The sequence below is a fragment of the Manis javanica genome, chromosome 6 (genome assembly GCF_040802235.1).
Source record: "Manis javanica isolate MJ-LG chromosome 6, MJ_LKY, whole genome shotgun sequence".
Classification (NCBI taxonomy): Eukaryota; Metazoa; Chordata; class Mammalia; order Pholidota; family Manidae; genus Manis; species Manis javanica.
In genome coordinates this window covers 17,099,249-17,115,343 of record NC_133161.1, presented here as the reverse complement: position 1 = coordinate 17,115,343, position 16,095 = coordinate 17,099,249, and the positions used below count along the sequence as shown (strand labels likewise).

The window sequence follows — 16,095 nt, the reverse complement described above, 5'->3', positions numbered from 1 at the left end:
GTGACCCACCAGGCACAGTGATAGAGATCCAAGGACAGCGGCAGGACGGGAGCAAGCCGGGCACTGCAGGGCCCCCCACACCTGGCTGCCCAGGGCACCGCAGGGGCCCCGGTCTCCACCTCCCTGGTGCACTCCTGGCCACCGTGTCACCACCTGTTCACCCAGACCTGACCCAGGCCGGAGGCGCCTGCCAGGGGCTCTGCTTCCTGAGGCCCCTCCAAGCGCTCCTCCATGTGGTAGGAGGGCACACCCACAATAACACAGTGATGGAGGAAGCGAGACTTCTGAGCTCAAAAAGGCGTCTAATGGGAGTGGCTGAGCTGAGGTGTGCCATTCTTCAATCCCACGGTGCTGGATCAGAACGATTTGAAATTGAAGCCTTAAGGGCCTATGCCAACAAACTGGAACCAGTACAAGGCTGGTACCTGGCAGATATGCCTTCAAAACAGGCAAGTTACCCCCATTAGGAGATAAATGATCAACCAGTTGATTTAGGGATGAGATTAGGGGGTCCCAGGGCTCAGTGAGCAAGGGCCCAGCTGCAGCCCGACGCTGTATCAGGGCAGCAGCTCCAGCAGAGGCTACAGCAGAAAGGGACCCCACAATCTAGCAAGTCTGGGCGATTCTGGGTTAAATCAAGGGGAAGGTCTGCCAAACCTCAGGACTGGTGACATGTTAATATTTATAAGCACGTGCCCTTTACGGCCCCTGCTTAGGGAAATGCTTCATCGGGAAGAGGGGGCGCCAGGACAGGCAAGCATGAACAATACAACCGAAGTGCTAGAGAGCAAACCCAGTCAGACAAACCCGGGCTCTACACTGCAGCGGAAACCAGAAGGGCTGAGAGGGGGCCCCGCGCCACCCCACCACTTCCCACGGCCCCCCACAGGAGCCACGTGGGAGACACACGAAGGCACAGCCATACCTGCACGGTCACAGAGAGGAGCTCCTTCCTTTCTTTGCCGTGATCCTGCAGGCGCCGCTGCCGGTGCTGCGACCAGCTGGACTCCCCAGCGGCCAGCCCGCTGCTGGCGCTCTTCCCGTCCTTGGGCCCGCAGGCTGCATCCTTCCCCTTGGCGGTCTAGAGCGGGAGAGGCCAGGCTGTGAAAAGCCTCTTCCTGTCTGTGCCCAGGCCATGACACCGGGGCCAGGAGGGGAGCCGCAGACAGATGGTGGCTGTGCTACCAGCAGCTCCTGGGAAAGGCTCCTCCCTGGCCATGCAGAGGGGGTTGCTGAAATGCCACTCTCTCACTGGTGGGCCAAGTCAGGAGTGAAACAAGCTCTCTGGACGGCCTCCCTTCCATTCCCTACTCCGTTATGAGAGGACAGGCCACCAGCATACCTATCACCCCAGATAGACAGATGCACATTATCTCCTCGATCTGATTGGAACAATTAGCTTCAGTTAAGCTGGGAGAACTGACTATGCGATGGCAGGTCAGCTCAGACTCTATGCTGGGTGTTACAAACCTTCACAAGTAACTCTGCACCATACCAAAAAAAATATTTAGGCAACATACAATCACGTCTCTAGGGGAAAAAAAGGAACACAATACCCTCTTTGGTGTTGAGCCAAATGTGTGACTAAGCCAGCTAATGTGAACATGAGGTATTTGGGAATGATCACTGGGCAACTAGAAATTCTTAACAGAAATTGTTGGAAACTCAAGGACCTTTGCACAAGATAAACTGGACAGGAAAGAGACTGGCATCTTCTGGCTCCTTTCCATGACAAGAGTGATAAAGTCAACCAAGGTTACAGCAAACGAATTCAACAGCCCTTACCCCACCCTCATGGACAGAATATTCGTAATCTAGAGCCTTCTTAAAAGGAGCTATCACCTTCCCAGAGGCTGGGCCTTTTCCAACCTTATTCCAAATTGTGAGGGCCAAAACTGCCTCCCTCACCCATCTTTTTTTATACTTTTAGCAAAGAGATGTGGCTACAAACAGCCCCTCGGGTTTGAGACCATCCTCCTCAAGAGCCACTTGTACCTAAGGCCTAAGTCAAGAGAATAAACCCAACCGAAGTCTGCTTGTTGCTTTCTAGTTCTTCTACTTGTTTTTTTTATGTTAACACTAAGCACTTTCAATGATTAACACAGATTCCTTGGGACCCTGAAGCCATGTGAACAGTTAGGAAAAGAAATTGTAAAGGACTGTTAGTTTACCTGGAGTCTAACTGGGGCTGACCTACAGGGTATTTGTTATTTTTGTTTTTCTAACTAAGGCAACTTCCAGTGGTGTCTACTTAGGCTTGTAAAACATGTTTCTTCTAGAGAAAGAATTTGATTCTCCCAATTCAGACTTATTTTGGGAGCAGTAGGGTTCTCAGTCAAGATAAAAGAAACAACCTAAGCAAAAACCCAACAGCAGCAGCACCAATGTAGATAACACCCACAGACCACTTACCATACGCAAGTCTCCACATTAAGGACTTTACAAACATGGCCTTGAAGATGAGGACATGATTTTAACATGAGGAACTGAGGCTTAGAGAGGTTGCTTTACTTGCTGTGCAGAAGGAACTGTAGGGGGCTGGGATGCACACCCAGATCCAGCAGCAAACCACACACTCTGAGACACTTGAAGAAAGCAATACCACGAAGGGAGCGTATGGAAGAAAGTGACACTGAATGGAAAAGATAAGAAGAAGTGTCACAATTCTGAAGCTAGATAATATAACCAAGACAAGGCCCTTCTCTCAGTGCTTCTGGCCATTCCGGAGAAGTATCCCATGGTCTGTGGGACACTGAACAGGTTCCACCATTTTACACAGTGTAAGAAGCTTCCCTCACCTTCCTAGAAGCAGGAGGGGTTCAAGATAATTGGTAACAGAGAGGTCTTGAGGAAGCTTGGTGTCCCTCACATGGTCCCAGGGGGCTGAGCCCACTCCCTGGGATGTGACCCAAGGGGACCAGCCCTTATTACACAAATCCTCTGACTGTTCCCCATAGCTACTGACCCAGAGGGCAAAGCAGACTGAAGAATTCCACGGGGGGAGCTATACTGACATCAGACAAAACAGACTTTAAGCCAAAGACTGTAAGAGACAAAGGTCATATAATGACATAGGGGTCAACCCAACAAGAGATACAACATTGTAAATATTTATGCACAGTACAGAAGAACACCTAAATATATGAAGCAAATATTAACAGAACTAAAAGGAGAAATACACAACAATCCAATAATAATAGTAGGAAATTTCAATACCCACCTGTCAGCAACGGATAGATCATCCAGACAGAAAAATCAATAAGGAAACATTGGTCTTAAGCTACACGTTAGACCAGATGGACTTGATGGACATTTATAGAACATTTCATCCAAAAGCAGAATTTAGATTCTTCTCAAGCATACATAGAATATTCTCCAGGATAGATCATATGTTAGGACACAAAACAAGTCTTAATAAATTTAAGAAGATTGAAATCATATCAAGCACCAAAGTGGTATGAAACTAGAAATCAATCACAAGAAGAAAGCTAAAAAATTTGCAAATATATGGAGATTAAACAACATGCTCCTAAACAACCAATGAGTCAAAGAAAACAAGTATCTTGAGACAAATGAAAATGGAAACACAACATACCAACACTTAGGGGATGTAGCAAAAGCCATTCTAAGAAGGAAGTTCACAGTCACAGATGTCTACATTAAGAAAAAAGAAAGATCTCAAATAAACAACCTCTTCAAGGAACTAGACAAAGAAGAACCAATAAAGCCCGAAGTTAGTAGAAGGAAAAAAGGTTAGAGCAAAAATTAATAAAATAGCAACTAAAAAAGACAGTAGAAAAGATTAATAAAACTAAGAGCTGTTTTTTTTTAAAGATAAAAGAAAATTGCCAAAACTTTAGCTAGACATACCAGGCAGAAGAGGACTCAAATAAAATTATGGAAGAATTCCAAAACATGACTCTGAAAGCTCAAAGATTCTGATAGCAAAGACAAAAGAAGTAGCAGTCGAGGCCACGTTTTCTGAATCTAAAAGGTGGCCATGGAAACTCCATCGTGCGTTACACAAATAGTACTGAGAAGAAGGAAGATCAGTTTCCTGGGTGACAACTGTTTTCCAAAACAGTGGGATCCTGGCAAGTCTCAAAAAGTCTGCAACAATTATTATGCAGGTTTGACAGATTCATCAACCTGACCAAGAGATCTTTAAACTGGTATTTGAGAAGAAAAGAGCAAAGAATCCAGGTAGTATTGTATTCATGCCCTGGGAAAGTACAGGAACCACAGGGGTCTCCTGCCTGGGCCCCAAAGGTGGGGATTGTGACAGAGGGGAGACAGGATGCTCTGGCAATCTTTTCTTTCCTTGCTCACCCACTACACCTGATAAATGGTGTCTTTTCCTTTCTCAGTGTTTGGTGTTCAGAGTGCTCGATTCAACTGGTCTGAAATGATGGAACAGGAAGTTTTGGGATGGACTGCAAACCCCTCCAGCTGACACAAAAGCCAGCTTTTGTAATGTTTCCCCAGCCAAGACAGGAAATAGGACCCTGAGAAGTACAATGACAAGGAAGTCGTCCAGGACATCATCAGGTTAAAGGGCAGGATAGTATTTCAAAACAGAAATTTTAACAGGTGTTAACAAAAAAACACTACAATAAATTAAGAAGAATGACCTTTATAAGCATAGGGTGGCTTATACCAAAAGAGCTATGGATCTAAATGTGACTTACCAGTTCCTGCTTAAAGAGAGCTTGTCCTTAAACTTTATCTAAGTTATTTACTAAAGAACAGTGAACAACAACAAAAAATAATATGCTGAGAACTGATGAATGCAGCCGCCCATAAAACACTTCAGTAAGCAGGCTATGGTAAACTTGTGTCTAGCTACGACGTACACAACTTAGATAAATGTTTACTGTGATGTAACTCGTAATTGAAAGTTTTATTTTAAGAACAAACCGCATAAAAATCTTCACTACTGGATTCATGTAGCACTCCACTGGTCCACTTTGTATTTTGTCATGTTCTATGTATCTACCTATCTCCAATGGTCCAGAAGAGAGATTCTAACCAATGTTGTATCACTTGACCTTCCCACTTCTCACTGTGGTAGATATAAATTAATTTTCAGTGGACTGAATAGAGCTGCCCACGCGGTCATCCGAATGGGGCAGGGAGCAAGTTCCAGCAGTTTGCTCTCACCTGAAGCAAAAGAAATCCACCCCAGAAGACAGGGCCTCATAACACAGACATTACAAAATCAAAGATGTGAAAGAGGGCTCCCTTTTCCCCATCCTGCTAAGATCCATGGAAAACAAGGGTAGCAGTTCCTACCACTGATGTCTCAGTAGCTGTGAGGTAATTTGATACTAATAAGAGCTACAAATGCAGAACTTTGTGGACACTGTTTTCTTCACATCAGGGCCAACTAGAGGCTATCTCCTATAATAATATAATTCCCACTTGTGGTCCCATAGCTTAGTGGGTGGGTGTGGAAGGAGTGGAATTATAGCTGAAGGGAAGGATGGAGTGAAACTACAGGCTGGGTGAGACTGTGTTGATGTTGAGATGTCCTTAGGGGCTATTGTAACAGAAATCCCAGAAGAGCTTGGGAATTGTGGTTTCACAGCATAGGTACTTCCGTTTGTTTAAAAAATGTGCCTCTCAATTCAGATTATAAGCACGGAGAGTGTTTTGCCATATATTCAGTCATCTATAATGCTACAAGCATTTCAGTAATGGTGATGATAGTTACAACGACTGAACACAAATGGGCAAAAATGATGATATAACTGAAACTTATGATGCTATATATGAATAACATTTAAAAGAAAGCCTAATCATTTTATGAATTACTAATTTAATAACACAACTTATGCTTTTTTGCTTATTCATGAATAGTAAAAAGGAAAGAGGGAGCTCTGGGGTGGTAGTAGTGGAAAAAGACTACATGCTTAATATGAGCTAATATAGCAATGATTAAAAAAGCAATGTCATTTTCTACAGAGTTAAAAGCAGTATATCATTAAAATCATAGGAAGTGATCATACAATTAACTGCATTTGGTATTGGTAAGACAGCATCTCTGATTGTTCACTCAAATTTGGTCACCAACTGTAATAGAGGAATTAAAAAATTAGTGTTCCCACCAAAAGAAGAGAACCAGGGTGGTGAAGGGTCTAGAAATCATGCCATAGAAGTAAACAGTTGTGGGGGGAGGGATGATTAAACACAGACTGCTTAGCATGGAAAAGATAGCAAGGACTTTTTTAACAGGAAGCCTTATTCTATGTAGCTTGAGGACAAAGCTAATCTCAGTGAGTAGAAATTCAGAGGTTTCTACTAACGGTTTTCTAACAGGCAAACATCCCCACTGACAAGTAATGAGCTCCACATCACAGGAGGCAATCAGTCAGAGAACATGCTCCTCTACCCAACAGGATGGTCAGCCAGATGACCTTTAAGCTTCTTCCAACTTGAAAAATCTGATTTTCTTGACTCTCAGATGTACTAATTAATTTTAGAATTGAAACATCAATGTTGAATCTAATAAATGAATTAAAAATAAATACCCGAACCACAGGATTTTTCAGATTGTAGACATTTATCATCTCCAATAGCAAAAGGCAAGAGGGCTACCTTGTGCTCTGTTAACATACCACGTGGTGACCCAAGCTTTGTTTGAATGTATTTCGGAAGCTAGATAAGAAATAACTTCTACAAATTACACATTCTTACCCTCATCTCTTGAATGTGAACTGCACAAAAAATTTCCGGTCCCACTTCAGCCTCACCATATGATACTTAGTTCCTGAACACAAAGAATAAGGTCACAGGCTTAATCTCTAAGAACCCATCTCTGTGTTTTCTTTCATTTTAAGTTAATGGAATTGTAATCATAATTTTACACACATTTCAAGGGACCTAGCACTGCATACATCATGTTACACTTTTAAAAGATTGCATGATGAAAAAAGACCTGCAAAGCAAACAGTAAAACAGCCACATTCCCCAGTACTGGAATTCTAAATTCAAGGTTTGAATTTCAGAAGACCAGTGATAGGAATAACTGTGACTGATTTTTGCCTGCCTCAAACGTCATGGATGCTGAGACTGCAGTTGTAGTCAGTTTGCATTGCTGCCCCTTTAGGTCTCGGAACTGACTGGGGTACCAAGTTGGCCAGCACCTTCACAGATACAACCACTGCTAAAACCTGTCAAGTGCTTATAACCTGCCAGGATACCAAAGGCTCCTATATCAGCTCAACTAATTCTCCCCCTACGGGGTTGTGATATAATGAGTCACAAGAAATAGGTATTTGGTCATTCAGATGACCAAATATATATTTACCAGGTATACTCGGTCTTCGTCCGCAGTTCCCGAAAACACTGCAGTATTAAAGGTGAAATGGATGTCTTGTCATGTTAAGGAGACTTTGGACCCACCCAGGGGCTGTGGACGTTGGTCAGTCAATGGCCAATGATTTGTCAATCATGACTATGCAATGAACCCCTCACAAAAGCCTCTGAGAAACGCTCCTCTCTCTCAGAGCGAGCATCTATGCCTGGGGAGCCAGAAGCCCTCCACGTGCCAGAGACTGGCCCCCTCGTTTATTTGGGCCCTTGCGCTCTGTATCTCCTCATCTGGCTGTTCACTTGTATCCTTTACGGTATCTTTTATTAACCTGGTAAAAATGTGTTTTCCTGAGTTCTGTGAGCCACTCTAACAAATTAACTGAACCTAAGGTGGGGGTCGTGGGAACCTCCACTCTGTAGCTGGTAGGTCAGAAGCACAGGTAACTGCCTAGGACTTGCAACGGATGTCTGGAGAGTGGGGTGGAGGGCAGTCTATAGGATGGAGCCCTTCACCTATAGGGAATCTGGTGCTGTCTCCGGGCAGACAGCCTCAGATTGAGTTGAGTTCTTGGACACCCTGCTGGTGTTCAAGAATTGCTTGGTGTTGTGTGGGAAGACCTCCTCCCCCCCACACACATACTGGAATTGGGTCTGGGAACCTGAAAGGAGTTACATGACTGTTACTGCTGTGTATAATATACTATCATTGTTGTTGTATATGAAAAACACCACAGGAGTAAATGCTATTATAATCATCCCAAGCAAATCAGGGTGAGTTTAAGCAGTGTGAGATAGGACGGTGAACAAGGAGCCACGCAGAGCACAGCTGCCTGACTCTACAGCCCAGGCTCTGTGTTCTGCAGCATGCTGCTCACTGTCTGGGCTTCACAGCACTCAACCCACGCACTGAACAGAGAGCCCCAACCTCCCGTGGCAGCCTGAGGCAGACCTCTGCCTCCCCAATGCAGTGGGCACCCCCAAACTGCGTGTCACCTGGAACTGTTGTCAAGCCAAGGGCGGTAGGAGAAGAAGGCAGAGACTGCGTGACTTACTCTATCTGTAACTAACAAAAATATATGAAAACAGGGTCCCTACCCAAGCAATAAAACATAACGGTGGTCTGTTAAACTTTCACTCTGGAAGCACTTCTGAAAACAATGAATCCTAACCATCTCTGCTAGGAAAACTGTTCAGTGGGACCCATGGCTGCTTTGGACATAAGCTGGCATAAAAAATTCTCTTGCAAGCTTCTATAAAAATGAAAGATAGCAAATATCCAGTAAATACCAACTTGTCAAAGAAATACATTGATTCAAGAGTAACTTCAATTTACTCTACACATTATTTTATATCACCAAAAAAGCAAAATTCCAGAATTGCTTGAGTCACCACATCAGTCATAAGCCCTCATGAGTTCAGAAGAAATTTATGAGGAAAGTGAAGGGGGCCCTCAAAGCATATTCCTCTCACCGCCTTTGCCTGTCACCTACACAGTGTGGCAGGCTTCTTGGAGCTGGCCCAGGAGCACAGAAGGTGGTCAGAGGGCAGCATGCTGGGTGAGAGAGAAGTCCCTGTGGGCGAGCCCTGGCCTGAGATATGCCATTACCCACCGCCCGCCTCTGCCCGCTGTCTCATTCTGCAGGCAGCCCTGCACTTCCAGCCCGAGGGAAGGGTGGGGGGGTAGGCAGGGAATGCATTAGGTGGACGTTTCCCCAGATTCTCAGTCCCCCCACTGTACCCTCAGCTACATTCTCATCCTGAAGAGCCATCACCTGTCTGTGAGGGGAAAGGCAGGGAAGGAGAAAGACAGGGAGTGAGATGTGACGCTCTCATCGGCACACCGAAGAACTCAGTCCTAAGGGAAGGTGAGCAAGTCTGACAAGAAGGGCTGGAAGTGGTCAGTTGTCAGAGTCCTCAAGGCAAGAACTAGAAAGGCAGAGCCTGTGCTTACCTGACCGCCAAACGCCTCTTTCTTGGCCAAGCTCTGAGCCTGAGGGGGACCCTGGGCAGGTGACAACCTTGAGGGGCTCTTCTTACTCTGTGGCAGCAGTGAGGACAGGAAGCCCACTCGAGGTGACTGGGAGAGGGAGGCGTTCCTCTGGCTGCACACCATGGCTCTGGACAAGCAGACACACCACAAGGTCACAGGACTGGAGGGAGACCTGGCAGAACTGAGCACAGAGCTCCTGGGCTGTGGGCGGCACCAGTGATGACCTGGGCCTCAGCCTGGTTCGCGATCTGGCTTCAAGGCGGCATGACCCTTGGTCCTATTCCTTGTACCAAAGGGAGCTGGCAGCCCACACAGCGCAACAGTGAAGCCGTCAGCTCTGCCCTGAGGGATCTGGTAAAGCTCAGCGCTGTGCTGTCCAGTAGCCACCCAGCACCTGAAATCTGGTGAGCCTCAATCGAGATGTACTGGAGGTGTGAACTACACACTGGTCTTTGAGACTTAGCACAAAAGAAGGGTAAATAGCTCAGGAACACTTTTTGTTATTACGTGCTGAAATGAAATTTGCATATGTTGGGCTAAGTAAAATACATCATTAAAATTAACTTCACCCGAAGCATTACGGCATGGAGAAGACAAGTAATGACCCTATAGCATCTTACTACGCTGACAGACAGTGACTGCAATGGTAGGGTGAGGACTTGATAATATGGGTGACTGATGAAACCACAGTGTTGTTTATGTGAAACCTTCATAACATTGTATATCAATGATACTTTAATTAAAAAAATTTTAACTTCACCTGTCTCTTTTTACTTTTTTAAACATAGCTTCTAAAACTTTTTAAGTTACATATTTGGCTTGCATTTTATTTTCCTTCAGATGAAGCTCAGAAACTAGAGAGCTTCACCTGCTGTAGCCCTTGGCTTGTGTAGGTTTGGACTCTGCCTGCCTGGGTTTGCATCCTGACTCACCAATCATTAACTGTGTGACCTGCCATTGCTTCCATTTCTGCTATTATTATTATATGCTATATATTATACTGCTGCTGCTTTTATAATCACCTGGGTCTTCTTCTTTAACTGTCTATTTTTTATGGTTGCTCAGATACCTCTTTCCCAATCTGCCTAACTCTTCAAACCTCAGACAGGAGTATGGTTCTATTGTGGATGCATCTAACCTGTGGCTGCCAATCTTTTCATCTGTGCACTCCTTTCAATGCACAAAAACCTCCCCAGGCTTTATGACAGCAGTTGTGTTTATTTATCCAGGCTGCGCACATGTGGGTGTGCTGGCCCCCTCCCTCTGGGCAGGCCTAGAGGCTGGGCAGTGGGGAACAGCTCCTAGAGGTCCTTAGAGGCCAGGAGACCTGACTCAGAATGCTCAGACCAGGACAGGGCATGCCAAAGTGGCCCTTGGGTGATTCCTCGTGCCCAGGATCAGGGGGCCACAGTGAGATGCTCCCCAAGTGAGGGCACAGGGGACATACAAGAGGAGGGAGCACAGCCCTGCCACCTCTCAGGCTGGGCACACACTCACAGTTCCAAGTCCCCCAAGCGGTCCATGCTGGAGACGTAGGGAGGCAATTTGTGTTGGACTGAGGCCTCTTCCTCTTCTGGCTGTTGCTCCTCTTTCTTTAGCCGGTGGATCTCAGCTTGCAATGCAAAAAGCTGTGCAGGGGTGGGGGTGACTTAGATGCTGATCTTACTTAATTTTCCCTCTGCTGAGGAAGATTAGACACATCACATCCAACACCCAACCTTACTGGCTCAAGAGGCCACTGGCCTCAGCCTCGGGGCACCCACCTCACTACTCCCATGGGATTAGACAGCTGGGCATGTTGCAGCTGTTACTTCACTACAGCGAGGTAAGAAACCAAAAATTACTAGATACACAAAACCCACTTTTTTTCCTTTATCACTTGACTTGCTTTCCTCTGGAATTCACTGGAAAAATAGCTCCACCCAATCCTGCTCTGCTCTCTGGAATCTACAAAAATCTGGCTTTGTAACTCTCACAGGAAAACACTTTTCAATGAAGTTCAGCATTTTTGACTGTTCGCCTGAAGAAAATTAGACACACACAGCAACCCAAAATCCAAAAATCTTAAACCCCCAAACCTAAACAGCTTAAGACCTTCCTTTTTCTGAAAATACAACCTCCAGATGCCTTAATTTCAAGGATGGAGAAATACTTCTCAGGCAAAACGTGAAGGTTATTGTGGGTCCCCTGGCTCTATCATTTTTCTGAACTAGAGAAACACAGAACTGAGCAGAACAATTAAATTCTATGTGAGTTGTAAAGAATACAGATGTGGACCTATGTGGAGAGGGACAGGGGTACAAAACAGACATACGAAAACAGTTTTGTTGTAGGCATGGATGCAGACAGTCTTGGCCTCTTCAAAGTTCACCACTGTTACTATGTTGCTCATGTTATACATACAACTTAAAATACCTCGCCTCTGGTTTTCAGAGACATTTAAGGCAAATCCCCAGCATTGACTTTCTGTGACTCACTTTAACCTGAGGTCAGTGCTTCCCTGTATTTAATCAGCCCTCCACTGCCACCACCTAACTGCATGCATGAAAAGCAGAAATTCTTCCCCAGGAGCAAGCATGTTCAGAACAAACCTTCTGGCGCAGAACTTCATTCTCTTCTTGAACTTGGTTGGTCCTCTGGCACTCCGCATCAAAGTTCAGGATAACGGGAACTGGTACACAAAGTTAAAGAATAAGCCTGCTGGCAAGATGATTAAAAGCCTTTCCCAAACTCTTGACACAGCAGCAAAATCCCCTGATCACAGATGCAGGGCTATGGGCTCTTCACAGCTTTATGAAATAGTATCTTCCTTTGACAATAGGCCCAGCCTGACTTCCTTCAGACAGACACATGACAATCGGCCTGACCAGCTCAGCCCACAAGGAGAACATGAATCCAAACCTGAACGTGTTTTCCCAAATACCAGCAATAAAGAGCTGGCATCCAGTGGGCTGCACAGCCCATCTCAGCTTTAGCCAGGTCAGTACAGACATTCAGTTAAAAGCAAGCCCAGCGGCCAGCAGCTCTGTAAGTATACTGCCAGCTGGTCTATCAGAAGGGCAGAAGGATTGGCCACTCGTTTTCCCTTCCCCAGACTGAACTTCTCCATAGCAAAGGTTTAGACTGTGGAGAAAGCTCTTTGCAGATTGCATGGCCACATGCGACCCCATGAACATCCACATTCTAGATCAGGGTGTCAGTCTTTCCCAACTACGTCAAACAGCTTCAGTCATGAGGAAACCAAAGCAGGCAAGGCTTCAGAACTGGGAGGTGTACTGCAGCTGAAATGCGTGTGACCTAGTTTGTGGGGTACTTTGTTGTACTGAAAAGATCTTGAGTGACATTTTCAATTTCCCTGGAGGGCCTCCGTGGTTAGCCTTAACCACCTCTGGGCTAAACCCCCACTAGTTTCATTTGAAAGCCTCTGGTTTTCAGAGACAGCAGCCTGGGGGGGAAAAAGGCAAACCTGGCCAGAGCAAAATTCACACCCACAACACATTAGGAAAAAGCACCCCTCCTACCCTCTCCAGATGTCCCTCCCAGAGGCCAAAACAGCAGCTGCCCGAGGGTGGGGCCCCTACAACGCCCAATTTATCAGTGACTCACCCCGTTCAAACCAGGCTCCTTTCTCCTCCCCTAAATTCCAGCCTAGAGAACATAAGCAACGGAGGATGTCCTGGGCCTCCATGACAAAATGGCAAATATGATTGGCCACAAATTATTTACATTCTCTCTCTCAGAAATACCCACACATATGCTCTGAAAGCTGCTCTGTTTTCTGGAAAGCTGAGGTATACCAAGGTCACTGCCAGAGAGAGTGACCCAAACACTAACACAGGAAGGAAGTTCCAGCCCAAGAAGTGTTCTCACCTGCTACTTAATCCCAACAAAGACAAGTGCTATCCTTGGGGGCACAGGGCCTACACAGAGAGGGTGCTCTCATGGATGTCGGTTGCACTAAGCAGCAGCCGCCTACCAACCCCCGTGTCTGCGAAAGTGGCCCTCAGCCCTATTTGAGGACTCTCAGAGCCAGCTCTAGCACCCCACTGCTACTACAGGCCCCTCCAGGCAGGTCAACTAGTACTGCAGCAGCAGAGTGTCAGAATGAAGATTTATGATTCCCTGGCCTGCTGAACGAAATAAGCAATCTGTCCAGTCCCCTCACATGATACATGACTGCAATACGTGGGCATTTTGTAGAAGAAATGATGATATCAAGAGTGGCAGCCAGGGGTCACACTGTCTGGAAGCCTTGATGGGGCCCACAGCTCCAGGCAGCTGAAAGGATATGCATGCACTGAAACAGGACACTCAGGAAGTTGTGCAGGGACACAATGAAGGTGTCAGCCCACTGTCGAGAAAAGTAGGTGGCAAAGGTGGGGTTGGTGTCTGGGGATGGCAGGAAGGGCAGGACAAACCAATCCTTCCACTCGGCCTGGTTCTGGAGCTCCGGGGCCTGCTTTGCAAAGAACTCCTGGGCCTTGTCATTTCTGTTTGTCTGCCAAGACACAGAGGAGGTAGTGAGGAGGAGGACAAGAGAGAGAAGTCCAGAGGTAAGCTTCTTCATCACTGCACCACAGAGAGCATTTGGGTATCAGCCTGCTAAGGAACTGGCCGAACATCATCTACAAACTTCACAAAATAAAGGAAGTCGTCACTCTTTGCTCAAGTTTCTTGTAATTTAAAAGAAGCTGGTTTAAACTGAAATCCTGATAACAAATGCCATCCTAAAAATTAATTCCTAGTTGATTTTCAAATAATCTAAGTGACTTATTCCCCCAGGTCAGCTGTAATCTTTATTACTCAGACTTTAACTCAGCTATGTATATTCTTTGAAACACCACGCAGGCTTATGTGCTAAGCCAAGAGGGGAAACAGGAATGAGGAAGACAAATCAGATGATCCACAGATGAAAAGGCAAAAAAAAAAAAAAAAAAAGTAGGAAAACAGTTAAAAATAATTTGTACTGTGACTGTTCCACCCTTTCCCAAAGAACACAGAATCCTCCCTAGAGGCTAAAAGAAAATCTATTTCTGGATCAGAGAACTCTTTCCACCAAGGAATCCTAGAACCAACAAGCACCTGGATTGTGTAGACGAGATAAAAGCGGAACAGGCTGGTTTTCAGCTTATTGATGGTAGGTCTGTATATATCCTCCAAACGGCTGAAGAGCCGCCGCTCCAGGTAGCTCCAATAATCCCGAAGGGCAGGCAAGTCATACACCTGCATTAACTGCTGCAACTGCTCCACAATCTTGTCCACCTGGTGAGAGAAAGATGATCTAGAGAAGGTGAAGGACGGAAGGGAATTCTCCCTTCTCTTCACAGAGTTAATACAGCTTTTTCCTCTTGCTATGGCTTCTGGATGTTAAACATTTTTTTTTAAGTTAGCAATCTATAAAACTTTCAAGACATAGTATGTAATAGCTTTTAAGTCATTTCTCTGATGTTACACATGTGGTTTGACCCTCCAGCAAGCAGGGAGATTGAAAGTTTAAACACGCTCTGACCCAGGAAGCAGATTAGGGTCCAGGTCCTGGATCTGCCTCTGACTTACTCAACCAACTTGGCAATGTTACTTCAACTCTCTGATCTCAGCTGCCTAAGATTTCAAAAGATTTAAGAAGAAAGGAACAATCTCCATGGTTCTTCTCCTAGTTCCACCATTCCAGGATTCCAAGGCTCATGGTGGGATGCACTGACTGACTCCTTCAAGTCATCAAAGCACCACTAAGCCCTGGCAGCTGCTCAGAGTGTCATCCAGGAAGTCACCTCCTTAAGAGGAGCAATCGCACCAGACTATACAATCTGGAACAGGTTTGATACCAATACCCATCCAACATTCCTGTTTTACAGAGCTGGACACAGAGGCCTAGAGAGCTGAAACGATCCGCTTTTGCCACTGAGTAGCCACTAATTTTGGCAAGACAAGAACCCAGGTCTCCTACCTACCCCCAACAGCGCCCTTGCGGCTAGTTTGCAGCCCCTCTCAATCCACCTTCCACCCAGTGGAAGTTGGCATACACACAAATCACACATTTATAAATTCCAAGAACTTCTCAACAGAAAATCATGTCTGAGCAGGGGAATTATGCTTTAAAATGTACAATAAGGTCTTCCTCAACTGCAGAAGCACAGTCAGTTGCCACTTGAGTCACTGATAAACCTATTTTATACATCACCACAGATACTTGAACCCAGCTAACATTTTGCGCTGAAGACCCTCTGCTCCCAATGCCATTGGAAGCCTTGGGAAACCAACTTTAGAATATTCTGTTGACAACGCTCAACTATCTACACCTTATCACCATCCTGGCCAACGATTGGCCAGCACCTGATGGGAGGCTGGGGTGGAGGACAGAGCCCTGGACCAGGAGTCAGGGGACCTGGGCTCCAGCCTCGGCGATGCTCCTGACTCGCTGGGCAACTTCAGGTAAGTCACGTCCCCTCTCAGGGCCTCAGTTCCTCATCTGTCAAGCGAGGGTCGGACGCGCGGGTGCCGAAGATTCCCGCGCTGTGACAGCGCCGCTCCCGCCCCGAAGGGCAGGGCTCCGGGAGAGCCTGCCCCAGGCCCCCTCCGGGCCGCCTCTGCCCGCACCGCGCCCGCCGGACCCTCACCCGGAACCCCTTCTCCTTGTCCGCCTTGATTTCGGCGTCCAGCTGCCGCAGCGTGTGGGTGAAGCCGCGGAAAAGCAAGTACTCGCGGACCAGCTCGTCAGTGCGCTCCACGGCCTGCGCCATCGCTGCGCCGGCACCGTGAGCCACCGCTGCTGGCAGGGAAAAGAGGGGCAG

The 16,095-nt window shown here is 46.3% G+C and overlaps 1 protein-coding gene across 2 annotated transcripts in view; it reads right to left on the bottom strand.

Moving 5' to 3' along the window:
* WDR91 (WD repeat domain 91) overlaps positions 1-16,095 on the bottom strand; it is a 26,345-nt gene extending 10,250 nt beyond the window's left edge. The window contains exons 1-7 of one of the 2 annotated variants that reach the window (XM_073238426.1): positions 15,922-16,095; positions 14,387-14,566; positions 13,596-13,802; positions 11,896-11,979; positions 10,802-10,932; positions 9,266-9,431; positions 926-1,081 (exon numbers count right to left, since the gene is read on the bottom strand). In XM_073238426.1, coding sequence (XP_073094527.1) covers positions 926-1,081; positions 9,266-9,431; positions 10,802-10,932; positions 11,896-11,979; positions 13,596-13,802; positions 14,387-14,566; positions 15,922-16,044 — 1,047 coding nt within the window. In that variant the 5' untranslated portion in view covers positions 16,045-16,095. The remainder of the gene's footprint in view (positions 1-925; positions 1,082-9,265; positions 9,432-10,801; positions 10,933-11,895; positions 11,980-13,595; positions 13,803-14,386; positions 14,567-15,921) is intronic. The other variant, XM_073238427.1, reaches the window with a different exon arrangement.